The 26,785-nt window shown below is 44.8% G+C and overlaps 1 protein-coding gene across 1 annotated transcript; it reads right to left on the reverse strand.

Annotated features, from left to right (window-relative positions):
* Nucleotides 1-777: 777 nt before the first annotated feature.
* NR1D2 (nuclear receptor subfamily 1 group D member 2) lies at nt 778-24,821 on the reverse strand. The gene is made up of 8 exons (XM_065832186.2): nt 24,535-24,821; nt 20,937-21,197; nt 18,906-18,994; nt 17,821-17,965; nt 15,638-16,254; nt 11,823-12,008; nt 7,778-7,988; nt 778-3,801 (listed from the first exon to the last, which is right to left on the reverse strand). The coding sequence occupies exons 1-8, from the start codon at nt 24,548-24,550 to the stop codon at nt 3,605-3,607; spliced, it is 1,722 nt and encodes a 573-aa protein (XP_065688258.1). The 5' UTR covers nt 24,551-24,821; the 3' UTR covers nt 778-3,604.
* Between the last annotated feature and the right edge of the window lie 1,964 nt (nt 24,822-26,785).

Consider the following 26,785-nt stretch of genomic DNA (forward strand, 5'->3'; position numbering starts at 1 on the left):
CAAACAGGGAAAAATCACTCATTGCTCATCCAGAGCATCCTGGTGAAAGCTGGAAAGAACTTCTCCCAAGGTCCTTCTGGCCCTGGGACCTCTGTGGCTCATGGCCCTGCTCACAGGGACTCAGGCTTGGTGGCAACAAGGGAAGCTTTATCCAAACATGCCACCAGAGAACACACGCCAAGAAAAAAGCAAGCACTTTTGTGTTATTTTTTCCAGTGCTGGCAGTCATAGTTGTGTTTCTGTTTTAATTTTGGGGTGTTTTTTTTTTTTAAAGACCGATAGAGACATCATTTCCTAGAGCAGCTTTTCTTATCTTCTAGAACAGTAAACACTTCAAACTAGGAAAGCAAGCTGGAAAAATCAAACAGATCTTTGCCCTCCATATGCCATTTTCCATCTACCTCTCTTACAACCTAGCTTTAAGCCTGTCTTTACCAAAAACTAAACCATATCCTTTTTTCAGTTAGAAAATTATATTCCTGAAAGCAATGAAGGCGTTTAAAATAATTACCTGTTTCAATGACACTACCCAAACACATCCATTAACTGTAGGAAAGGAAACGAAATCCATCAGAAAAGCCCATCCAACCACCTGGCAAGACAGACCAGTATCACAGGCTGGCCGAGATGCAGCTCCCAGCCACCCTGCACCAGAGCAGCCCCCGGGACCTTCCAGCAGCTGATCTTCTCATCCACCACTTCTGCTTTGCTCATCTCCATGTGCTGTCCTCCCTTCCAGATTTCATCCAGGAAAACACAAAGAACACAGACACACAGTTTAGCTTGCTGACATAATGCCCATATTTAATCTTTTAAAACAAGAACAAAATCAAGAATAAAATCAAGAATAAAAATTTCATTTTAAGTCATACAGTACATTAATCTCTCAGCAATGACCCAATCTACAGTACTCAAATGCCTGGCATGAAGTCTATTATCTCAGCGTTTAACAAGTGTATAACCAGTGACACAGTAAAAGAAGAGCTCACAATACACAGCTAACACGATGAGTTTAGATTTTCTTCTAAGAATCCAGCTAAGGTTTGTAATATGTGGGTCACTTTTGAACCATAATCAACTTTTTTCTTCTGTCAATCTGTTTGGGACTTTTTTTTACTGTTAGATGAGATTTTCCATTATGTACAGGAAGATTATTTCAAGTGAAATTGCACAAGTTAGAATACTCTATCTATAGGCATACATGGTCCATCTAACTAAAAATTTCATAAGCGGTAATTACTCAGTCCTGGTTATACATTCCTAAAGGCTTAATAATACAGTTTTAAGAAAAAAAACTAAACACAACAAAAGACAGCTGTAGGGTGGCAATCTCTGTAAGAAACCTCCTTCCCTCCCAAAAGAACCAAGGGTTAACTGTACTTTCAACGTTTGAAATGGGGTCTATAAAAGTCATTTCAGCTCCTAAATAATATAAAACATGTGATTGTGTTCTTTCTAAAGGCCGGATGGTTCAATGCATAATTCAGTGAAGCTCTCAAACAAATAATACTGGTAGGATGCAGACTATTAAGAGAAATTAGGACAACATGCCCCAATAGCACATTTGGATAAAAAAACCTGTATGTATTAAGGGGCCATTATCCAGTGGTTAATGTAGCTTGAAGCATGAGGACAGCTCTCCCTGCGGCAGCTGCAGAGCAGGTAAAGGGTGGGTGCTCCTGCTCCTCTGCTGGGGTTAAAACCAAATTTTCCGCAGATCTTACTCAAGCACCTGCCCCCTACTGCCAGAACTCCTCACCACCTACCCAGGGGAAATCCCCAGCCCACAGGTGACCCGGGGCCGTAGTGGGGTGCAGCCTCCTTCTCCTCTGCTCCAGCTGCGCAGCAGGGATCAGGACTCCCATCAATGCACTGCTGGGCAAGAGCTGCTCCTGCACAGGGAGAAGATCTGCAGCCTGGTGGCTTTCTGGCTCCTGGCTTCACCCATCACATACATCTAGACAGTAACAAACAGAGACGTCTCTTCCTCTGCAGCGTAGTGTTACCAAACACCAGAGACCCAGAGTGCTAAGGTAAGTTAAATCAACACAAGGGTAATGGAGAATCTTCTTCCCACGTTAGCAAAACATAAATATAACTGATTAACACAACTGCTTTGACTTTTCTTAATCTCTCTTTTCTGGTGCCAGGTCCTGCTACAAATGGAGAAAACCCACAGAGAGCTGCTTTCCTAGATGGAAAACCAGCAGAAGCTTAAGCCTTGAGGATCTGCTTTGTAATTCGCTACTGGCATAAACAAAGTCAGTCCCATTTGTTTGGTTGGTTTTTGTGGTGTTTTTTTAAGAAAAAAATCCAGACCATCCAGTGCACCTTCTCTGTGCGCATACACACACACACACACACATATCAATGGAGAGCTCCAGGAGAACAGGCATGGGAACCACAAAGCCCACATCGTGAAAAGACATGGGGAATCTCATTCAGCAATGAAGCATCAAAATGATGTACTGCAAGAAATAAATGGTCACAGAACACACATACACCCAAACGCAACCATGGATATATTCTCTTTTTTTTTTCTTATAGATGCTGTTACTCATCCGATAGTTTCTTTCTGGCTGTGCTTAAGTTTTTGAAGAGCATCTGGTGCTTCTTTAACCTTTATCAGAATGTAAGAACCTCAGTGGCAATGGACAATCAATCTCATTACTGCCATAACTAACCATCTCCACTTGAGATTCTCTACAAACCTGTTCTGGAAGTTGAAGCTGACTCTGTCCCTGTGGTGCCACTCAGTTGTGATTATTTTTGTTGTTTTTTTGTTTTTTAAATTAACAAACACAGCATATTAATGCAAATTTGATGTTTTCTAAAAATTAGAAATGCTCAGATAATTAGTTCAGCAATATGCAAAGTGCATCTATTTGGTTCTTTCCATAGATCACCTTCTGTTGTAAGTTTAAATTCCTTCACAGTTTAAAATATTGTGAAGAAATTATATGTATACTTTATGTATAGAACTATTTATATACATACACATATATACACACAACTCTGTACTTTATATAGCCATAAACACTCATTACTTAACTATTTATATTATATATACACATGGCATGAACACACGCTCAGTGAAGAGTTGGTGCAGGCTGAAATCATTCCATCGAGTTTAATGGAATAACAGTGAAACCATGAGTGACTTATCAAGAGACACAGACATACATCTACTAGATACGTGAAAGACCAATTAAATCAGCTCTTCCATTTTCCTATCAGCACAGGATTGTTCCCATCCCATTCCATGCTCCGTATGTGCATATACAGCTACTTTGCATTCAGTTTACATAAGAGGGCAGTCATGGTTCTTTTCTTTAAGCGACAGAACAGTCCATATTTACTCAGGTCGATCACAACCTCTTCTGCAGAAGTGAAGCACAGCTGGGGCTGATGTCTTGGAGGACTCTGGATGCTGTGCCGCCGTTAGCTGCAAGCACCTGCTGAAGCGTTATTGCATGGTTATGGGACAGCTATCAACTGCTCAGTCTGTGAACCCTCCAATAAGTGGTACAACTGTATAAATATGTATTTTAGCACAAAACAGTTTAACACGAGGCAAGTCCAAGTACAAATGAGATCTAAAGGCCTATGGGTGAACTTTAAAGGCCAACAGTTCTTCAGAGTGCATGTTGTTTAAGGAACGCAAATCAGGTAATTTCAAAAGAAGTTTTGTGAAAATAGACGCTTCATTTGGGTGATTTTTCATTATTAAGGTCCTTAATGCACGGATTAGTGTTTCCTGAAGTGCCTCCACAGAATTGACATTTTCTATTCCGGAGCGATCTAAAGAGAAGGGGGATGGGGAGGGGAAAGAAGGGGGGGGCAGAGGGGAGAGAGAGAGAGAAAGAGGAGAAAAAAAAAAAAAGAAAAAAAAGAAAAAAAGAGAGACTGAACAGATGTAGTTTGCAACATAAAGCCACTGCAAGAATCACTCACTACATTAACCAGCACAAGAAAAATTAAATACTTATGCCATAATTTTCAAACCCATATACTAAAAGTCTCTCAAATGTTATTTAGCATCAACTTTGCAAAGTATTAATCTCACACTGAAGTGACAGCACTTAAACACAGATTGAAGCACGTGCTTGAGTATTTTGCTGAATCACAACTTCCAACACAAGGAAAGCCAGGGCACGCTGTAGTCAAAATCTCAAACATTTCTCAAAGCTGGACTGTAGGGTCACATTTGAGAAGAAAACCCCACTGAGGACAAGTCACACTCATATCTGCACAATGCGTTCCTCATGGACAAAGAGAACAGAAGCCTTGACACAACTGGGCACTATTTCTGAGTGTGTTCAGAAGAACTTACAAAACGAAACATGGCACACCCAAAAATTCCCAGCTGAAGAAGAAAAGTGTCAGTGTCAAGAAAATTACTGTGCTTTCACACACTGCACTCAACCCACGCCCAAGTATCTCTTTCAAGAGAGCTGTATTTGATAACATGCCTGTTGTCCTTAGGTGGAACCTAAGTAAGCAGCTAAAAAGGATGAATTTTTAAGCAAAACATCTCACCTAATAACCATGCACAGTAGCTGTTTTTTCCAAGCTCTAGCCTCTCTTCTTAAACACTATGTAAATTCAGCAAGGTGCATACATACACAAGTGACGGACAGGAGCAGAAACGTGCTTTGATGTGTACATATACTTAAGCACTTTGCAGAACTAGGACACAGAATGACAACAGCTTTCTTGATTAGCACTGAGTCAGACCATACAGTCAGAGTGGGAATCCCTTCCTTATGCTGTCAGTGCCAATTCAATCGGATTTCTCGGGTGAACAAAATCTAGGAAGTCCTGGACTAGTCACTGCAGTTCCCTACTGCTACAGGAAAAATTGTTACATAAACCACTTAAGGGTCCACCTTGAAGCACTTAATATTTTTTTGTTCCTTTAGAAAGATAGTTCCAGAACATTTGACTCTTAACAATTATGAATTTTAATATCGAAGTGCATGTTAGCACACATTAGTCTTCTGTGAATACTGTCCATTAGGTTTGATAGCTGCTCCCCAAGACAGCACGAGTGAAGAGAAGCCTCTCCGTCTTCATTTGCTACACTAACTATCCCACTCACCCCACACTCTGCAAAAACCTTTAGGTGTGCTCTGTCCTGAGCAGGGAGGATGGCATTTGCACAGTGTGCCAGACGAGGTTTCTCAACAGCTCCGTACAGTAGCAGTGGTACTGCCTTGCCCTTGACAGCAGAAGACTGCAGTACAGGTTTTGCAGGTGCCTTGGGTGAGTGACTGTAGCCTCTCCTCTTCAACCAGTCCAAGTCTTTCTTCTACATCTCAGTCTACTCACAGTGGCCAGCAGAAGCTTTTGTTGGTGCAGTTACACACAATCCTTGCCTGCTGCTTCTTTCTGCATGTTCTAAATATCCACCCTAGGAGTGGTTATTCACACAGTGCTATGCAGAGATACTTCTGACAAGAGTTTTTCCCCCTAGCACTGTTTAGAGACTTAGGAACATTTCTTTTTTTCCATGTGCACTTTTACAAAGAAATTTAAACAACTGGAAGTCTTTTAAAAATATTTTAAAATAGTGCATCATGGTATTTTATATTTTGGATCACTTCACCAGGATTTAACAGTCACACATTCTGCTTCTGCAACTGACTGTGAATTTTGACTATTCTACTATCTTCCTTTCAATCTTCTTCATTTTAGAAAGAAAATTACTCAGAAGTCCTAATGGCATTATTCTTCCACCTTCAGTTCTTCTTCCAGTTACACCATCTTTTGCCTCTGCCTGCATCTCCACATCATCCTCACTCTTCCTCCTTTAATTGACTTCCACCTCCATCTTATGGGAAATGACTCTCTAGGTCACATTCCTCATTGTCTTTCAATATCTGTTCAATCAACAGATGCCCATAACCCTTCAGTTCTACAGGCACCTTCTCCTCCTGGAAGGCCCTCGCACTGAGAGCATCTTCCCCAGGAGCTCTGTCAGAGGCACTTCTGGTCTTCTTAGGTACCCACTCAAGCATGAAGCTTGCTCACTCACTCGTGCAAGTAACAACTGCAGCATTTCAATTCGGTTGCAAGGTACAGAGTGAAGGTGATTCGACAACTGCTGAACTCACAGTGACCATCACGGTTACTACCGTGTCTGGAATACTGTACAAATACAGGTTTGGGCCCAAATGCTAGAAGACCAATGAAGTTAAGCCTTATAAAACTCTTGAGTATTTTGTGAGGATGTCCAGGAAGGTTGCAATAAGACTACACACTGGATCACAAGATAGCAATAACGTCCAAAGCCATGATCTGAAAAATACTCCACAGCTGCAGGAAGCCTCAATACCAACACCTCTTTTTGTCCTGTTGAACAGCTCTGACACCATGTGCTATACACATTATGTACCACCCCTAAGCTAAGCTCTACAAGGAGGTAGCAACAGCTGACTCTGTGCTAGAAGCACACTTTACAGAACAGATACAGCCACTTAGATTCAAAATAGGTGGCATAGAGACTCAAATTCTAGGGCCCAGCAGCTGAGCAAGCAAGAAGAGTGGCTGTAGCCTAGTTATGACATTGCACAGGGAGAGAAGAGGCCTGGCTCTCAGTCTTTAAAGGTTGTCTCCAGATCTCATCAATTTATTTTTTGAAAGATCAAACTTGTAAAGCAGAGTCTGGAAAAGCAACTAAACCCTCATATTTCTCTCTGCTACCTGAACATTTTCACTAATAGACTACAGAGCCATAGTTCCTTCCTGCTGCCAATCCTTATGGCTTTTGAAGCTTGCAAACTCTACCATCCTCTGCTCGTTACTATCACTTAAAAATTGAAGAGACTAGAGCTGCTCCTTCCTGTGCTATCACATTTCAGTTAGGCCATGCACAAAGCTATTAGAGTGAGCTGTGCTACCTTTGTCAGAGGCTTCATGTGCCTGCAGCACCATGCCTGGGGTACCCCTCGCTGATGGCAAAGATGTGGGTCTAAACCACTCCGGCGGAAGAGGTGCACTTGTTAAAGAAATGAGTGGCCCCCAAATGCTGTCTTGTTGTATAAGAAGCGGGCACTACCAGCATTCCTGCTAGCTACCTCTAAACGGCTCCTTACCCAGCAAGCAGGGATTCTGCATCTTGTATTCCAGGCATTATATGCAGAGCTAATGTGCCTAATTTGAGGCTTTAGATAATACTACAGAAGTAGGTGCCTAATCCTTCTTTGAATGTGGGCCAGGATGTTCTGTATATCCAGGGACTGAAACAAGATATGAGGCTGGTGAAGATGTTAGTGGATTGGCAGACCTTCAGTGGTAAGAAGTCACGATGCAGATGAACAGGGTTTTCTTGCTGACATAGGCAGAGATCAAACTGTTGGATTTAGGCTTAAGTAAGATACACAATAGACTTCAATGACGATACTTGGAAGTAAAAATACCACCTTATCCCGGGACTTAGGCTGTGCAAGTCAGGAATAATTTCACTGATGCTGTCCTGTGAAACTTAGATGAGTCAGACAAATAGCTTCTGAACAGTCAGCAGGCAGCTATGAGATGTATGTTTGCATTCTATAGAAAGTAGCAGGAAAATATACACCCATTGCAACATTTTTTCAAAAGGCAAATATTAGAAAGAGCAGGTATGTAAAAAAGTGCATTACAGGTTGCTAGTAGCTTAAAACCCACTAAATTGGACTTAGATGTGAAATAACAAGATACACATTTTACAGAAAACTTTTAATAGAGAACCATATTCAAAATTTGGCAAAGGTATAAGTTAACTTGCTCTCCTTACCAGCAGATACCAGGACAACCGCAGTAAACAAACTCATTTCCTCATCACTAAGTTGCAGGGCATTTAGTTTCTCACTGAATTCAAACATTGAGTTGAGCAGATCACCAGCTCCCATTGAATGCAAGTCATCCACACTATATTTCTTTCCACTAAGGAAGGTGACAGTACGTTCCTTTGCATCAAACAAAGATGCAAACCGTACCATTAAAACCTGGTGAAAGAAAAAAAAAAAAAGAGAACAACAAAACCAGATGAATACAGGTGGATTTCTAGAAAAGCCAAAGAAAAACATGAAACCTTTTAACATCATTGCAAACTGTCTCATTAACCACTGTACAAGCATTCTTTACAGAAACTGTCAGCATGCTACTGAGCTGTAAAAAACAGTGCAAGCTCTGGCCCAGTAGTCAGAGAGAAACAAACAAGTGAAAAAATTAGCAACTGGATGCTGGGATGGGGCTATAGCACATGAAAAGGAGGAAAATTAAAATTTAAGCCTCAGACAGCCTCAGCCACAAAGATAATGCCATTCATAAATATGCCAGTAGGACAACTTGCTTAAGCTGCCGAACAGCCAAAGGCATACAGTGCAGTAAAAGAAATATTTTCTTGGCCACACTTATGAGGAGCAAAATGAAGGTATTGAACCAGATTCTGATTGGCGTAAACTAAAGCAGTTCCATTGAAACAATGCTGATTTACACCACCTGATGATCTGGCCCACTAGGCATTCTTTGGGAAAGTACCATGCCGCATTGATGCTCCCACAGGAATGCTAATGAGCTCTGGTAGAAAAGGAGCCGCATGTACAGCCTTCAAAAGGCTGAGGAAGCAGGGCTTGAAAGGGCACCTGGTCTGTAGCTGCAGCTGGGAACACCCCTTTGGTACAAGCACCTGGGCTGGAGCAGTTGACATACACTGAACTTACCCCTCTGGGCTGAAATTTCTCTTGTGGTTTTCTCGGTCGTATTGTGAAATGTTTCCCTCTGGAATGGCTTGTAAAGTTTCATTTGCTCATGTTCAACAACCTTATTTACATTTTCAAGGTTTAAGGTGCACACAACAGCCTTCTTATTTGGAGAGAATGAACCAACTGGCACTGGTTATAACTTCAGGCCTCCTGTAATCTCTTGGTGTGACAGTCGTGTCTTCTCACTTACCCTACATAACTGCATTAATTTTAATGTTTACTACAGATGAGAGTAGCACCAGGTTTTCAGCAAAGACTAGCGCCTTTGACAAGCTAAAAAAAATGAGGGTTCAAAAAAACTGAAAATGTTTGAGAATTCATGCACACTACATGACCTGCTCCTAAATTTAAACAGCCAAATGACATGCAGCAATTCTGATGGACACATGAGCACTATGTATTATTCAGCTTTATCACATGAGCTGTATGTCCTTTGATGACATCAACTACAGAATGCAGAAACCTAGGCAGAAACATAAGCGCAGAAGCCCTCAGAATACAAAAGGAGACAAAGGGTAGATGGACAAAGATGAATTTGTGCATTAGCAGGGACCCACCAGGTACTCAACAACTCTCCAGTTCAAAATAGCAGTCCCATTACAGAACTGCACATTAGAAACAAGAACTTTCAATAATGAGCAACCACTATGAATGCTGGTATTCAAAACTGAAGCCCATGAAGCTGTGTAGCTGTGTTGATTTATATTAAGGCAACAACCTCACACATAGGTTTCAATGTCATCATTCTAACCCAAAGAGGAACAGTTCAGACCATGGTATAGCACATGACTGATTCATCCTTTTTCACTTCAAGCCAGACTCCTATTTGTGCATGCTGAAGATATAGCTCACCAATCCTATCACCACAGCAATATAAGCACTCAAAAACCACCACCCAGGTAAGTGCCAGACTTCCCCATCACCTGCACACAAATCAGCAAGTTTGTGAGTCTGTGGAGAGGCTGAGTCACTACCTCAATGGATACAAAGGGCTTTTTGTTCTATCATCAACTACATTTGGAGTGGGGGCTTATGGAGACACGGGAGGACCTATCCAAATCCAGTTGAGTTCCTTATTTTAGGCTCACTGCTGTTTCTGAGGTGGTTCCCATACAAAGTCATGTAAATGCCACCACAATACACTGAGCTTTCCAGTACTCCCAGTTCAAAGAGGGCTTTTTAGCTTATATATGTGTGAATATAAACAGCCATGTTGCTTCTGCACCAACATTGTCTCCATGCATCTTCTTACCCCCAAACAAACAAGCACTTCTTGTGTACAAACTGCTGGTAAACACAGTGCCAAGACAGACACACACTGGTGCCCAAGGCAGCCAAAACAGGCTTGGAGGCAGCACTTTTACTCAGGTCATCTATTAAACATGCAGATGTTGGAATATCCTAGTTTAGTTACAAGGTCATTTTTGTTTTCTGGGTAAGCACCAGGCTTTCAAGATGCTTTTGCCTTTATTGCAATGGTTTCATTTCACTAATCCCGCAGCGGTTTGTTGTTGGTTGGTTGGTGGTTCCCCCTCACCCCCGCCATTGCCAAGATGCCTCATAGCCCCTTAACTACAGGTACCAGCTCACTAACAGAAACCATTAATGTTTCTTATAAACAAGTGAACAGGGATAAGCATGCAGTCACACATTATTACTATTTCGCCTGGACATAGAAACTTTATCAGCAGTGCTTGTAACTGGCAAAAAGGCATACGAATGAGGCTTGAGAAAAGCCTGAGGTGAAGAAAGGCCAAGACAAAACATTTTACTTGCAAAGCATGAAGGTTTGGCTTTATGTCAGAGGAACAGTCCAAGTCTGATTTTCCACCCTCAAGGGCTCTGGACAGTATACTACTTTGCGGAGGAAGGAACCAACATTTTTGTGTAATGTGAACAGCAAGATTAGGAGACTGTAGCTGAAGAAGTGAAAACACAGCCCTTAACTACAGAAGTTGTAGATTAATATTAAATGGTCAAGAGTAAGCGTAACAGCAAAAAATATATGACAGCAAGATGGAAGAAACAAAGAAACTAACATGCTCCAGGCACCAAGTCTTCCAGTATAACTTGTACCTTCCAACCCAACAATTATCCATTTTAGAACTGGGCTGTATGAATGCAGATAAAAGACCCAACACATGAAACCAGAAACACCTCCAGTTCAGATAAATACAAAATCTAGCTTCCCTCTTTGAAAGAGTAAACCAAGCAAATAAGAACAAAAGTGCCACCAAACCTGCGCCCCCCTGCAAAACATGGTAACACTGCATACTTGGGATTTCAGGTCCTCTGCCCCTCTACGTTTAAAGTTCACATTTGAATACTTATCAAATGTGCATAGTCTCCAGCAGACACAAGAGTCTGCAACAGCAACTAAAACCTTAAGTAAAGGTCCCATGGTGAAGGTCACTAATTAATAAAACAGCACCAAGCTCTCTGATGTAATTCCCAACTTAACACCACTAAGTGGGTGAAATTAAGCACAAGGACCTGGTGGCATTAGTCAGGCTGAAGCTGGTACATGGTATCTACAGAGCTGCAGCAGAACAGCCAGTTATCAGTGTTACTGCTTTGGAGATGGAGGCTTCAGCAACCACCAGTTGCCAGCAGGATGGATGCTCTGGCTTTTGCAGGGAGCACAGAGGCAGAACAAAGGACATAAAGAGCGATAAACACATTCCTCTACAAAACTGTTAAGTCAATAGCTGGCTTTCTAGACTAACCACCCTTCCAGATGCAGCCTGCTTCTCTCCAGGCTAAGTAAAGGTAGCTATCAAAGTAACCACTGCTATACAAAACCAAGAAACTCCTTGTTAGTCATTTATTAATGCCCAGGTAAGAGGAAAGGGTAAAAGGGCTGAGCACTTCTGAGCTACCTGGAAGAGGGCCAGCTTACCGAGACATGACTAAACAGAAGCACTCAACACCATCAGCATAAAGAAAGCTCAGAGCCAGCATCCACAAACAAGCTGGTTTTGCCCAATAAAACCCAGTTCTATTTATTTTTGTTCTTAAGGGGGTCAGACTGATGCACAGTTTGTCAGGTCTGCACTATACACACAGTGGTCTCACCTCAAAGGTCCCCGCCTTCAGAAGATTAACTTGGTCATGCTGGGAGAGGTCTCGGAAACCCGGGATGCGCTTGGCAAACTCCACCACTTCCTTCACCGCAGGGGTAAAACTCAGAGAGAACTCTTCCCAGACTTCATGGCCAGACTTGTTTGGGTCCACGTAGGGAGTCTTACTCATTGGGCAGACCTGATGTTTACAAAATAGACACACAGAAAACAACTCTTAAAGATAAAATTCCAAATACTGGCAAATACTTGACAGAGGCAGGTTTATTCTTCAAGAAAACTTTGCAATAGGGAAAAATAGCAGTTTTCCTCAGTCAGCTCTCAAAGCAACCAGATTTCTCCCATTCCCTTTAAAAGAAGTAAACAATAAAAGCCCCATGGCCATCCATTAGCAGTCTGTTTCTAAATTTGTTGACCTTGGAAATGCCAACATCACTTATAGCAAAAGACTTGAGAAAACCCAGGTTATGCTATTCTTCCCTGATGTCACTCATGCCTGGTATCTGTATTTCTTTCTTGTATTATCCTTGTAATCTCACAATTAATCATGATTTCACAATCAATCGATTGTAATCTCACAGCCACTATTACATTCATTCTCATATATCTTTCTTGTTTTGCAGGCAACTAAAATGACTGTCAAGGTGACAAAGATGTCAACACCAGAGCAAAGAAATGAGCCTTGGTTTCCTGAGTCACAAGGTTTACACCCTCATCATCAGGACAACCTTCCTCTCATACATGTTTGCGCTTATCTGTATCACTGAAGGAGGACCAAGGAACTTGTGTTCCAATTTTGCTCAAAGCATTTTGTCATCTTGTGACTTTCTTTTATACAAACATTCACTGATTTTTTTGTAGCAAAGTCTGAATCCATTACAGTGAGATCAGACATATCAGTCAAGGCTGACTGCCAATAAATTCCCTCTGTAAAAACCCAACCAGACCCCCTGAGATAATTCCAGTTCTGCTTTCTAAAATTAACATATTTTAAGGAAGTTTACACCTTTTAATATTCATTCCACCTGTCATCAATCAAGGATGAGAATTCCTTTAAGTATTCCTCACAAGTATACTAAACAGTATGCAACCCTACACAGTGTCAGCACAACAAATAGGAAACAGTGAAACAGATTAGTAATTCCTCAGACCAATGATGCTTTTGCAGGGCATCTCGATTCTGATAATCGCCTAGAAGTTCTTTGCACAGACGGTGTCAAGATTCATTACTAAGATCCATTACAAGAATATAGTCAACAAGTATGTAAGTTAATGTGTGTATTTGGCAACAGCTAGGAAAACAAGGTGGGCATAGACAGATACACATTTCTGGTTTGGGTCTTTTTCCCAAATATCAGTTACTAGTCAGGCAGTTAACATGCAGAAAGCTCTCACCAAAAGACAGTAATTACAGATTTCTTGGTTGAGCTCTGAATCACATCATCGTTTGTGTGTCTGAGGACAACGCCCAAAACCAAATGATTACTTGTGGGGTAGAGGAGGACCTTTTCCATAAACTAAAAATCATAAAATACTTTCACAGAAGTAAAGGTCTAGGCACACACAGAAATATGGCAGACACTAACCACTGCTCTGTCCATGATACTGCAATGGTTCACACAGCTATTGTTCAAAATACAGCACTCTCTTAAAATAAGGAATGTCTGCTTCAGCATCCAGCTCTGCATTGGCCACAAAAATCACTTCTGTTTCTCATCTCACCGTAGTCTACCCTAGCTCTCAAGCACTCAGTCCTAAGGGGAAACTGCACTTTCCACACCTGTGCACTATGTCTAAGCTCTCTTGAGAGACCTCTGCCCAGGAGTCCTTCCTATGGGAGAAGTTGTCAGCTTGTGTAGTCACCACTTCTCTTCAGAAACGACCTGTTTTTTCTGGTTGTGAGGGTATTGAAAAACAAGAACAACCCAAAAAAATCTGAACATGTGTCTCTATACTGGTTCAGAGCCTAATGACACTCCCTTACAGCTACTGACTCATTTGATCAGATCCTGCTCTCATTGAGTTCTCTGGCAAAACCCTCATTTGTCTCAGGGACATGGCAGGGCAAGGTGGGGGGGGGGTCTGCAGTTCTCTGTTGGATTCGGGTTTGTTTTCTTATCGTTGGCTGTGTTAGACCTCCCTGCAGCTGCCCTGCAGAAGTCCAACTGACTGGTTGGGCCTCTGCAGGCAGCACCACTCCCTGCCTGCCCATATGGACAGGTTTAACCTCTGCTTCTTGGGAGTGCCAAGAATGCTGTTGCAGTGACTCCACATACTTTCCCTGCAAAGAAGAAAGGCTGGGAATGACTACTATTTGCCATGGTGTAGTACCCAGAGTCTGCAATTAAGCTCAGAGCCTGCTATGGGTAGCATGATCCGCATATGCAGTAGCCAAACCGCACCCCCCTAAAGAAACAACAAAAACCAACCCCCCCCCCCCCAAAAAAAAACCAAACCCAAACACACTTACAAAACCCCCACCAAACATAAAACCAAACAATCCCACAAACAAACATGAAAAAAAACCAAACAAAAACAGCCAAGAAAGCAAAACACAACAAAAAAGGAAATCCAGCATCAAAACCAACAGCCTTCACTGTGTGGACACTTTCAGGGGCCTTCGAGAACCTATGAAGAACCTTTACAAACTAGGAGGATGAAAAACACCAGCAGCTTGAGTTACTTCAGAAAGGTGAGGAGCTTGTGTTTCTCAACAGAAGCGCGGGATGAGAATGAGGATGTTGTGTTCCCTCATCCCTGTCAGTTCCAGCAAGAAAGAGAAGGACAGTCTATTTTAAGGGGCTTACAGAACCAGTTGCTTGAATAGCAGAGAAACAGCAGGTGCAAAGCAAATGGGAAGGACCTGTTAGTGAAAAAAAAAAAAAACCAAACCACACACACAAAAAAAAAAAAAAAAACACCACACCACCACACACACAGCCCACAAAAACAAACGAACAAAACTGAAACACAACAATAACAAAAAAATCCCACAAAATAGATATGGAAGAAAATACGAAGCATCCTTGTTAAGGATTCAGTGAGAAAACGCTCTAGCAAAGTCATCTAAGGTACTCAGAAGTGTGTTCAGAGCCTCACTTATGTAAATACTACAGGAAAAACCCTAAACTTCTCTAAAGCAATTTAGCTGCACACCCTTCTCCTGCCTCTGTTCAGATTGGAAGATGTTCTGGGGAAGGAGGATGCATAGCCAAGTCCCACTGAGCCTCTATTTTACAATGCCTATAACAGAATAAACCTATCCCCATAAAAACAAAACCAAACCAAACAAACAAAAAGCCAAGTTTATCCAGCAAGAGAGATTTTAGAACACAACAGCAAGGCTTAAAAACCTAGCCCTGAGGTTTCACTCCAGAAATCTGCTCTGAACACCTTTAAGGAAAATACAGCATATCTGAGTGTGTACATTATTTAAAAGTGAAGTCCGCAAGAGGATTGAATGAAGAAGGGAATTTCTAAACTCCTAACATCCATCTTCACTTTTAAGTCAAGCCAGTTAAAAAAACCCATGAGTCTTCTTTAACCAATGTTCTTTGACATTAAGTCTACTTTCAGTCAGCTAAGAACTGAGCCAAGAAACTCCATCACTTACATGGATTCCAAATCCTTCACACAACTTGAGCCATTGTTCTCCATCACAATTTGCACTAGCAAACTTTTGTCACCATTTCTATGTTTCAGCAGCTGTGCCAATTGTGTGCAGCTTCACTGACTAAAGAGGCACAGCTGGATAACACCCATCACTAAGCCTTTTCTCTATGCCAAATCAAACAATTGATATCAATATACCAGATGCATTCTTCCTCCAGTGCTGCAAGAGTAAGTGGTATTCTTGTTTGAAGAAAAGCCATCTTCCGGAATCCTATCACACACTCGCTGAGTATAACCACTGGTGAAGTTCATACAGTGGCCATTTGTGAAACACATGGCATGTCCGCTTGGATAATGCATTGTGCTTCTCCCTTTGTACTGTCCACCAAGCTGCTGCTCGCCTTCAGGGTATTGAGGGCCACCAAACCCACTAACACAGTGCTCGCCACTCAAGATGTACTGCTCGGTGTTATTTGCCATTCTCTCCCCGCTCTGGGACTGCATCATCTCTGCTGGGTTTTGAGACTGTTCTTGGTTGTACATGAAAGTGTCTTTGTGGGCCCTAGTGACCATACCAATCACTTCTTCCTTAGCCATGTCAGTGCCAGGAAGGGGAGAAGGGCTTTTGATGGTTTCCCGCTCTTGTTTGGGCTTGGAGGAAAGGTCTTCTTGAGGTGCTTGCTCTTGATGTTCTGTTAATGCTTCATTGGGTAAGTGACCACTGAACTGACTGTTCATCATGGTTTTCATGGCACTCTGCATTTCAATCAGCATCCTCTGTTTTTCACGTTTGGGAATACGGCCAAATCGAACAGCTTCCAAGGTGGAGAAACCAAAGTGGTGGGAGGAAGAGAAAAAAAAAAAAAAAGTCAATTCTGAAAGTGTTAGAATGCACACACACAAAATACACATCCCAATCAAAAATCTTGCCCTTTAAGGGAAGACTTTAGCTGCTCTCACCAATACTACAGCAGGACTATTAGCACTGAAGTAAAGGAGGTTCCTGGGCATAGGACAGGTGTGAGATATGACATGTATGCTGCTGCTTACATACAAAGAGAAAGCAGCTCTAAAGCACACAATCTCTAAAGCCTTTTCCCCTTTTGCTACAAACCTGGTTATGGCATATACACACAGTTGCATTAGTTAAATAAGTGTAAGGCTTTAAGATCGGATCAATTAAATCAATAGAACTCTGTGAGCCGACAATTAGCTGACCGTAAACACAATTCAAACCATATTTGAATATAAGTCCTACAAGACAGCTCCTCATGGACCAATTATACAACTTGCTAGAAGTTAAGAGAATCAATGCTGAATGAAGCTTACCTTGGCAGATTTTCCTGATACTTTTGCCTTGACATGGGACATTTTCTGCTGGCAAGGGGATGGGCATCATTGTGGCTGCAGAATTTTTGACCCTGTCCTACGGAATCTAGAACTGCCTCTAACATTCTGTCCAACCACAGCCTTACAAGGGCTTATAAGCAGTTTCGACTGATGTAATAATGTTCATGCAGTAGTCCATCATTAATGTAACTAGATCTCTCTCATTAAAGCAGGTGCAACCTTATGCGCAAACAAGCGCCTAGGGGATGAAATAACTCCTATGTACGACAAGAACTCGGAACAATTATTTTAAATAAGTTTTAACACTCCACCCACTAAATTATTAACAGCCCAAGATTCCTAGTTGTTGTGAAATAAACACACAGAGAAAATTAAAAAGTGAAACAGAAGGAAGACTTCTGGTTTGTGACAGTAAGTTGTAGCTGACTAATGAACTACACTTTCAGTATTATATTTTTTGAAAAGTCAGAGTGAGGGAACAGCCAGCAAGGTGGTCAAAGGCACAGCTCAACATTATCCTTTCTTCCTCGTCTTCCCCCTCCCTCCAAGAAAAGAAAAGGAAATAAACGAAAAAAAAAAAGAGGAGCCGATATATGCTCATCCCATACACCCAAACCTAATGCTTTAGGCTCTGTAATGATTATTCCAAGGCTATCAGCTTGGGCAGAATTCCCTTTCATTGAAAAAGCAACAGTAACAAAACAAAATTAACCAAAAAAAAAGAAAGAGAGAGAGAAGAGTATTGTTCAGATTCAGGCAGGATACACCTATAAATATTAACTTATTAGAACAAAATTGAGACTCTTCTTGCAACAGACCACTGCAGCTCATCCCACTGCATTAACCTCCGGAGACAGGACTGCAGGTCTGCAGCCAGCATTACATTACCAGTTCAGGAGAGTCACGGAAGAAGCTGATCTAAACACTTTTGGACAGGGAAACTGTCCCAGACAATAGGGCTGGCTGTGCTTTCTGCCATTAAGACCCTTAGATTGCCTCTCAGAGGATCACTCCTCAGTAGAGGAACATACCATCTCTTGACATCCCAACAGACAGGCATTTTTTGAAACGACACTGCTGGCACCGGTTCCTATTCATTCTCATTATAGAGCAGTTGTTATTCTTCAAGCACTTCTTATACTGGATGTTTTGCTGAATGCTTCTTCTGAAAAAACCCTGTAAACAGAGAAACAAAAAAAACCCCACAACTATTATTATAGCACGCATCGAATACTCCTGCCAAGAGTCACCTCTCTGCAGGCACAAAAAGACCTCACTGCATCTCATGAGCTGCTTCAGAGCCAGCAGCCCCAAGTGATTTTACAGAACTTGCTACTCCTCATGACTGACTTCCCCTTCATGCATATCTGTGTATAATGCAAACCAGTACTGATTTCTAATTACAGAAGATGCTAAGTTGTTCCCTGCATAGTCAGCACCTCAGAGGAAAGTATCTCCAGTACTACATCACTGTATTGACACTTTAGAAGATGTGCCCTAAATCTTCTATGACACCAAGTACAAAGACGAAATTCAAAATCAGATCTTTTGACTTCAGTGTCTGTAGTTTGGCAACAAAACCATCCTGTTGCACCAAATGACCTTCAAAGATAGTTCTTTCACATAACCTTTAAGCTGATAAACTTCTCCACAGAACATAATGTTTGCAGTATCAGAAAATACAAATCTACTGATCTGTGAACATGTAAGCACCCAGGGGCTTTCCCCATGGTAAGGAACTGCTTTTCCAAAGCTGTTTTGTTCTGTGTCCCAGCCCAGGTAACATCACACACCCACTATCTCTTAATGCAATTAACATTCACATGTCTTGCGTGACATGGTCCCTACCACCTCTCTCTCCTGTTCTTGTTCCCTGCCGTGCACTCCAGGTCAGGCAGGACTGGACAAGCAGCAACAACAGCAAGGACTGCAGAGTTTGGAAAATGCTGTATATTGCCAAGTGTTTGCCTTTTCCTACAACTTAATGCACTATTTTGAATTTCTCGGACTTAACAGAGAAGAACACCAATACTTTTTCAGCAGTATCACCCCTTTTCCCCTATGGGGAGAACTTGAGCATTTCACCAGAATAAAGGTGAGCAGAAACATAGCTCACCTTGCAGCCCTCACAGGCATGAACACCATAATGAAATCCTGAAGCGACATCTCCACAGACTTTGCAAAGAAGAACCATGCCATTAAACTCTAGAATCAGAACAGAACAGTCAAGGATATAGAAAACTAATGCCAAATGCAGGAGTATCTTTCCAGCTTTTAAAACCTGGACTAAAAGCAAAATATGTCAGGTCAGTTCAACATAAAACAAAAAAACTACAGCAGAGAAGCAGACAACAAGGATGTACAAAAACCCTAAACAGTTCAGAAGGTACCAGTATAAGGGAAGGGGGAAAAAAGACAAACAGGAAGCACTCAACAGAATAGGGAGAAAGCACGTATTCACTGGACTTTCAGTAACAGTAGCATTGTACTCAACTGTAGAAAAAGAAAGTCTGCTTACATTTACATACTTTTAAAAGGATCATTTAGTCAACTAGGCCACCACAGTTTGGGCTCCATCTGTTTTTCCATTGGGACAAGTAAGCCCATATAAAGGCTACGGTTCCCTCAACAGAGAACAAACATTTCTTAAAAATATAAAGGGACATTTCATTTTATTATATATTGTAAACAGGTCATACACTCTACCTACTTGATAAAAGTTTAGGACTGGCAACTCTGCCACATCTACAAATATAAAGACTACTGATAAGACTGCACATACAGAATGGCATGCTTGCACACTTGAAAATACCTTTTCAGCCCTGTAAATATGCTCATGGTTTGGGTTTTCTAAGTTTTTCCCCATCTATTTTATTTCAGCTTGTCAATAAAGATTCTCTTTTCAAGTCATAAGTGCTGGTCTAACATTGGTTTCACTGAAGCCAATGGGAATTTTACCAGCAACTTCAGTGACCACGGAGTTACCTTAAGAGTGAGCAACAGGGACAGCTGGAAACACTCCCACAGAACAATATTCTACCAGAAAAGTAATTTGACATTGGGGTTTCATTTGTAAAAAGGAACTTTTTTTTTTTTTTTAAGATTTTGAAATAGAACCAAAGTACATTTTTTTAAAGCATAACTAGCACTGAGCTAAAAATATTACCTATTTATCTACACATCTCAACAGTTTACAACAGGCTTCAATTTCAGAAACCTCTGCCCTGACATCAAAAACCTAGTTGCTAGCTTTAAGAGGAAGTAAAGGTTCTTAGTAAGAATTTAGGGTAGGAACACTTAAAAAAATACTTTTAAGGTAGAATTGTTAGCTACTCATTTTAGCTTAATAACAATTCAAAATCATAAAAAAATTCTGCCAATAATTCAGGCTTCAAAAGACTAGTCTAAATTCCAGCTGTGCATTTGTTGAAACACTCATTCCAGTACTCAGTTTGATTCTTGCCCTTCCAAAACAGTTCAAATATAATTCTTCATCCTTGATCTTCCCTGATTACCAAAAAAAGTGTGAAGCAAATAGCTGGAGCTAGGTTGTTAAATGCATTTTAAAAGGCTATCCTTTAGTTCCAGCTTTGAGCACTTCGTTTTTTTCACATGCACAAATTAAGACTTGGAATAAAAAAGATAAAGGTCTCAGATGTAGCTATGCAAATATAATATAATGTTTGGTAATTTATTTATTTTGCTCCCCAAAGAAACTTGGGAGGAGGGAAGGTGAAGGGGCAGGAGAGAGAATATGAAAAAACAGATTAACTAGATTTGCAAAACAGCTCCATAAGTACTCCTGCAACCAATTTCTGATTAGTTTTACCTTTTCTTCATTGAATCTTTTTAACCAAGTGTTTGATTTTTTTATTAAGATCAGTTTTCACTAGAGAAAATCTGAAGCTGGACTGTACTTATGGACTGTATTTTTGGATTGTTTGAAGTCAGCAGCAATGGGGTGTCCATCTGTTAGCATTAGTATGGTAATACTATATGTATTACCATACATATGACACAAAAAGATAAAACTGTCGGCTTTGTTATGTGCCTTCACAGTAAGTCACACAGAGGATCTGGTTGTAACATAAAAGGTTGTAATATATAAGGCAAAAAACATGGCTTCAGGTCCCGGCACCAAACATACTTGTGACTCCATTATGGCCTTTTGTCAAACCAGCAACACTTGATTGGTTTGTTTTAATTGTCTCCTCCAGCCGATCACTCTTCGGTGCCCCGTCAGAGCCTTCGTTGCTCCGTCCATTGCAGCTGCTTTCCGAGGAGGAGCTGTTCGGAGAAGATGGTACAGGCGAAGAGGATGACTGGAAACCGCTGTCTGAGCTCTCGCTGTGACATGAGGCTGGGCTAGATGCCGAGCTTGAAGAGCTGATGTAAGCTATCACACCCCCTAAGGCAAGAAAAAAAAAAAAAAGGCAGCACATAGTGACATAACAAGTAGACATGCACCGCTGCCATGTGAGCCATGCCGTGACCCAGCACCACCAGACCCAGCCATCACGTGTCCCTGGGCACACTCCTTTTTCTCCCTCCCGCTTGCTCTTCTCCATTCGTTTTCAACAGCTGACCTCCCAGTCTGCGCCATCCCCTTCTCCTGTTTTATCAATCTCCTCCAATCTAAACCAAGATGAAATGTCAGAACCAGAAGATGTGGCAACAAGCCATGCTGCTGGCAGGATGGGACAGCAGGGAGAGGACACGGGTCAGCTCAGGGAGGGTTTCCCTGGCCGCCCTCTGAGCAGAGTTTGTCTGGAGCCAGAGCTAAGACAGGATCTTACAGTGCTGTGAAGGCAGAATGCAAACAAGCGAGGTTAGGGACCGAAATAGGGCAGAGAGAAAGACTTCATGTAGGCTACGTGCCAGAGACACAGAAAGAAAGGGCTGGGAGGTGCCCATGATGCAGAAGGGAAGAGGGCAAGGGAAAGAAATAGTGCTGCAGCCTGGTTAGCCTACTGAATGCCATTTGTCTGACTGCAAGCCTTTGTAGCGTTTCTAGCAGAAGCTAAACTCCATCCACCAGGCTGCGATGTGCAAACAGTCTCTGTCCTGCCATGTCTCACAATCTGACACACTCGAGAATCCTTCAGGTGAAACAGCTTTTTGTCCTTCGGCAGACCTGGGAGCAGTTCTGGCTTTTCACAGGCTGGTTTTTCTTGCTTGTAGGTAAGAGAAATTGTTTTCACTTTATTTGAGTTTGTCTCCAAGACTCAGTACTTCAAAAGTCAATATAAAAACATCTGATATTTCACACAAAAATTTCAATAGCAAAAGCCACGCAACTGTTTAAAAAAACTACACTCAACATCTTCTCTGTTTTAGGCTGTATTGCTCTGTGGAGTCTCTTCACAGATAACACAGGACATTGCAGCAAGGAACTCCACAGAACAGCAAGAATTAAGAACTTTAAAATGGCCATGCACTGGCTTCCTTTGGAGGAAAAAAGCATTGGTGCCTGTAGAGTCCTTGACCGACTGATTTGGAATAGCAGGTTGGGGCTGCAGCCCCTTACATCAGCCATCACCTCCTCACAGATAAAGGATGCTACACCTATTGGGCAGTGGCGATATACAACTCTGGAAATATCACTTCTTGCAGATACAAATTCTTACTTATACATTTTCATTACATTTATAAGTCGTAATGGTCCTCTTGGCACTTTTGCAGCAGCTTTACTAGTCTGTTTCCTCTTTAACATTAAATTTTTTCTACCGAGGAAACCACCACCAACACCCTGAAGAGTGTGTAGCTGAGGAGACCCCAGCAGAGCCAAAGCCAGACCAAGCAGTCACACAATGCATGTTCTACACAGACTGCTTCTCATATTACGGGGCACTGGTGCCCCTATAGCCCATCAGAGCAGTCATTCCTGCACAGATTTTTTTTTTTTTTTTTGCTAGTAAATCCTCCACGCAGTGTAGCACACATCCACGATGAGGTTTTTGGAGAAAGGAGGGTTGCAATGGACACATAGTCCCACAATGACATGAGAAAAAGATGCTGCCAAACACCCGTGCCCCTGTAGGACACCACCTATTTGATCAAGGTCCCACTGTTCCCTGGTGCTCCACGTGCCTCTGCCAGGTGCCAGGTCAAAGCTCGCAGTCCACCTGCTCCAAGGGAAGCACCGTGTTTCTCTGCAGGCGCCATCCTTATCTGCAAGGGGCGGGGCAGGGCAGGGCACGTAAACACAGCCCCCGCAGAGAACTCCACGGTTCTCCACGCCACCACCTCCCCCGCTATCTTCGAACCCTGCCTCATAAAAAGACATGTTCTTTTCCCTCAAGGGTAACACCAATGTCATAGGGGAGCACCGAAGGAGTATGGGGCTTATTTAATCCATATAGGGCTTTTCTACCCCCTGTGTTTTGAAAACCTGAGAAGTCCCAGATAGTTGGGCTGCTCCCATGCCCTAGAGAGCTTGGCAGCCTTGTCTGTGTTGCAGTCGACTTTCCAAATATTATTGTTATTTTAGAAATTACATTTCCCTTATAAACAGTGGTTTTGTTTGATCAGCAGTTAAAAGCTGAATCCAACACACAGCACAGGGCAACAACTCAAAACAGAGAGCACCGACACAGTGATCCCTGCATGCGCACTGGTACCCCGCAGAGTGGGACCCCGATCAAGAGGGCAGCCCTGCACCTACCAACAGGGTTTTGCTCCAGGAACCCGGTATGGGGTAGCAGAATGAGTCCTCCTGGCTACACCGAGCTGCTGCAGAGGCAAGTCAGGCAGCCAGAGGTGCGAGGTGCTCGAGGTCCTTTTTGGCGGGGATTTACCTAAGCGGGGGCCACCAGGGCTGCCCTGCCACCTGCGGCTGTTTCCTTTCCACGGGGACGCGTAAAGGTGTAACGATGCAGATGCGCGGAGGCGATCTGAGGGAGCCGTGAAGCGTTTCGCCCGCTACCGAGGGTGCAGCAGGGGCTCCCCCGGCCGGCACCCTCGCCGCCATTTATCCTCTTCGTTAACAAAGACGGAAAGCCGGTCGCCCGGCGGGGCCGGGGCCACTTCGCCTTTCCCCGCGGTCACGCGGCGCGGGGCCCTGCCCGGCCCTGCCCCCGCCGCCACCTCCGTTACACAACGCCGCCCCCGCGCACCGGGCCGGTCCACGTGCGGGGCGCGCGGGCAGCAACCGCCGCAGCCGCACACGGCCGTGCGCGTGCGGGCCCCCGCCGCAGCGCCACCCCTCGCCCCCCCCCCCCGCCAAGCACCGCGCCGAAGACTGCCCGCTCCCCCCGCGCTCCACCGCGGACTCGCACGGCAGGGGCAGGGGCGGAGCCGGGCGCCGCGGGGGCGGAGCCGCCGGCGCCGCAGCGGCGCCCGGCCCCACGTATCCTCGACGCGCCCCTCCGCCGCCGCCCCGAATGTAGGTCACCAAAACAGCGGCCGCCCGCCCGCCTCACGTGTCCGCGCCGCCAGCCGCCCCGCGCCGCCGCCCCAGCACTATTATGCAATCCGCGCGTCACCGCCCCGCGCGGCCAATGAGCGGGCACGCCGCGCGGAACGTAAACACAGGGCGCACATGGCTCGGCTGGCGGGTCCATGTGAGGCAGCGCGCGGCCGTCCCGGCCACCAGCGGGGTCGGGGCCGGGCAGCGCCACCGCCAGCCGCGCTCCCCCGCCCCACTGCGCCCCGGCTGGTCCCCGCCTATGAACCCCCGACCCGCCTGTCCCGCCGGGACCACCCCGCAGAGCCCCCCAACCCGCAGCTGCTGCCCATTTACTTACCCGCGCTGACTTCCATGGCGGCCTCTTCCCGCAGGGGCGGCGGCGCCGCGCTGGGCTCCGCCGGGCCCGGCACGGCTGGGCTCGGCTATGCTCGGCACGGCTCCGCTCGGTCAGTCAGTGTCTCTCCAGCTCCGTCCGCCGCCGCAGCCTTACATGCAGCCGGCGGGCGGGAGGCGAACGCGCTGTCGCCTGTCAGAGGAGCGGCTGCCCGTCCCCGCCGCGGCGCCCTCCCCTTTACAACAAAAGCGATCGGTGAGCCGCGCAGAGTGCGGCACCGCCGGCCGCCCGCCCCGCCCCGCCGGGCCGCCCCGCCCCCGCCCGCCCCCCTCACCCAGTGACACACTTTCCGCGCCGCCCGGGCCGCGGGCGGCAGCGCTCACGTGCGGCGGGCGCGTGCGGGCGGCGGGGGCACTGCGGCGGCGGGGATTGCCGCGGCCCGGGCACTGCGGCGGGGACAATGCTTGCACCGGGCGGGCAAGGGCGGCGGGACCTGCATGCAACGGGGGGTGTGCGCGGAGACCCCCACCACCACTCCGCCGCGGCGTCGCCCCCGTTGCGGAGCGGGGAGCCCCGCTGAAGTCTTCTGCACCAGCCGGGCTGCGCCGCTGCTGCAATCGGCGCGGCCCTCGCCCACCGCCGCTGCAGTGCAAGTACGCGGCCGCGGGGCACGGTGACGGCCGGCGGTGTCAGCATCCGCCGGCGGGCTGCTCCGCAGCCGAGCACCGGCAGGAAATGCCACTGCTCTGATTGCGGCAGCTAATGAGCTCTCTCCTATCCCGACCGCAGCGTCTGACAGTTCCCAGCACAAGTGTTGCTTCCCCTGCCAGCCGCCTGTTTTCTCACTGCAAGGAAAAGGAAAAGCCGGGAGAGAACCCTTCGCTAGTGTGCATACACCACTGCAACCTAGATAAATGCAGTTAAAGACTCCGGGCACAGCCTGTACCGCCACCCCCCTTCTCTCCCCTCCGCCATGGGTGAGGAATGCGTCCTCACATGACCTCCTGCACTCGGGTGGTGACGCAGGGATGTCCCCACCGCGGGTGGGGGGGGTCGCACCCTCCCCCATCTACCAGCTCGCAGGAGTGAACCCACAAAGAAAATCCACCACAGCAATAAAGCGGGTGGGTAAAGGGTCTCTGTGGAGTGAACGCAGAACCCAAAGTCAAGCTCTGTCATTCCTCGGCCCCCGGCGAAGCCGAGGGACATGCATCACTTCATGGTGTATTTTGACCTCCAGACTGAGAGGGAGGCAGTGGGGTTAAATGAGGTTAACAAGCGGAGGTTAAACGCAGCTAAATGTAGTTTACCACCTCCTAATTTGGGTGAGTTTCCTCTCTTCTTGAATGAGGTAAACAGGTCAGTTTGGGCAAGCTTCCTGACTTCTCAAATAAGGTAAATGAGTGAATTTTCCTGTTTTTCTGCCTGTGGCCAAGCAGTCAGGAGGTATCCAGCTTTCTTCTGGGTGCACACACAGCACCCACCACTGTCTCCAGGTCCTTCTGCCCCCCAGCCCTGATTTCCTTCAGCAAAAGCTTCTTGTTCTCCTCATATTCAAAGTTCTCCTCCTCATAGCAGCTCCAAACTATGTTTCCTAAGCCCTGCCACGTTGCCCCCTGGCAACCGCTGCCTGCTCAGCTGGTCGCCATGCCGTGCTGCCTGCCCTGGGCACAGCCGGGTATGGGGCACCCTGTCACAACCACCTTTCCCATGCTTGAGGGCACCTGGCTGGGACTCTGTCTCACTCCACTGCCTGGCTGCTGGTCTTCGTGGGCCAAGCATAAATTTGTTGTGTTTCAGATTAACCCATCCTACCATGTCAAACCTCTCAACAGCTGAAACTGGCCAACAACCTCAAAGGACAAGATAGTGTATAAAACAAATTCTCTTAGGAAACCAAGTTGAACATCAGAAACAACAGCAGAGCAAGTACTCTCTGCCCGTGCATTCTGTGTCTCTGGGATGTTTTTGTTATTTTTGGATTTTAGCAAAGCAGATGTTTGTTTAATGTTTACTAATCAGTGGGTTACCAACCCTAGATGTTCACTGAGACTGCAAAATACTTACAGCACTCAAGCTCTCGCTGTTGGATGAGGTAGGAGTCTTCAATTTGCAGGTAGTGTTGGAAGCACTCAGAGATGAATACACAGGCATTGGCACTCTGACCAAAGGTCCACCTGACCTGCAGGGAGTCTGTGGTGCTCAAGGGAGGCTCCAGGTTTTTCGGGTCCATGGACTCCATTCCTGAGAGCGG

Source organism: Patagioenas fasciata, chromosome 2, assembly GCF_037038585.1.
Source record: "Patagioenas fasciata isolate bPatFas1 chromosome 2, bPatFas1.hap1, whole genome shotgun sequence".
In the NCBI taxonomy this organism is placed as follows: Eukaryota; Metazoa; Chordata; class Aves; order Columbiformes; family Columbidae; genus Patagioenas; species Patagioenas fasciata.

Coding starts and splice junctions, on each gene's coding strand:
- NR1D2 (XM_065832186.2), bottom strand. Junction 18,995..20,936: donor AGGCCATAATGGAGTCACAA/GTATGTTTGGTG, acceptor TTCTGATTCTAG/AGTTTAATGGCATGGTTCTT. Junction 12,009..15,637: donor CTGGAGGAAGAATGCATCTG/GTATATTGATAT, acceptor TGTAAACATCAG/GTCTGCCCAATGAGTAAGAC.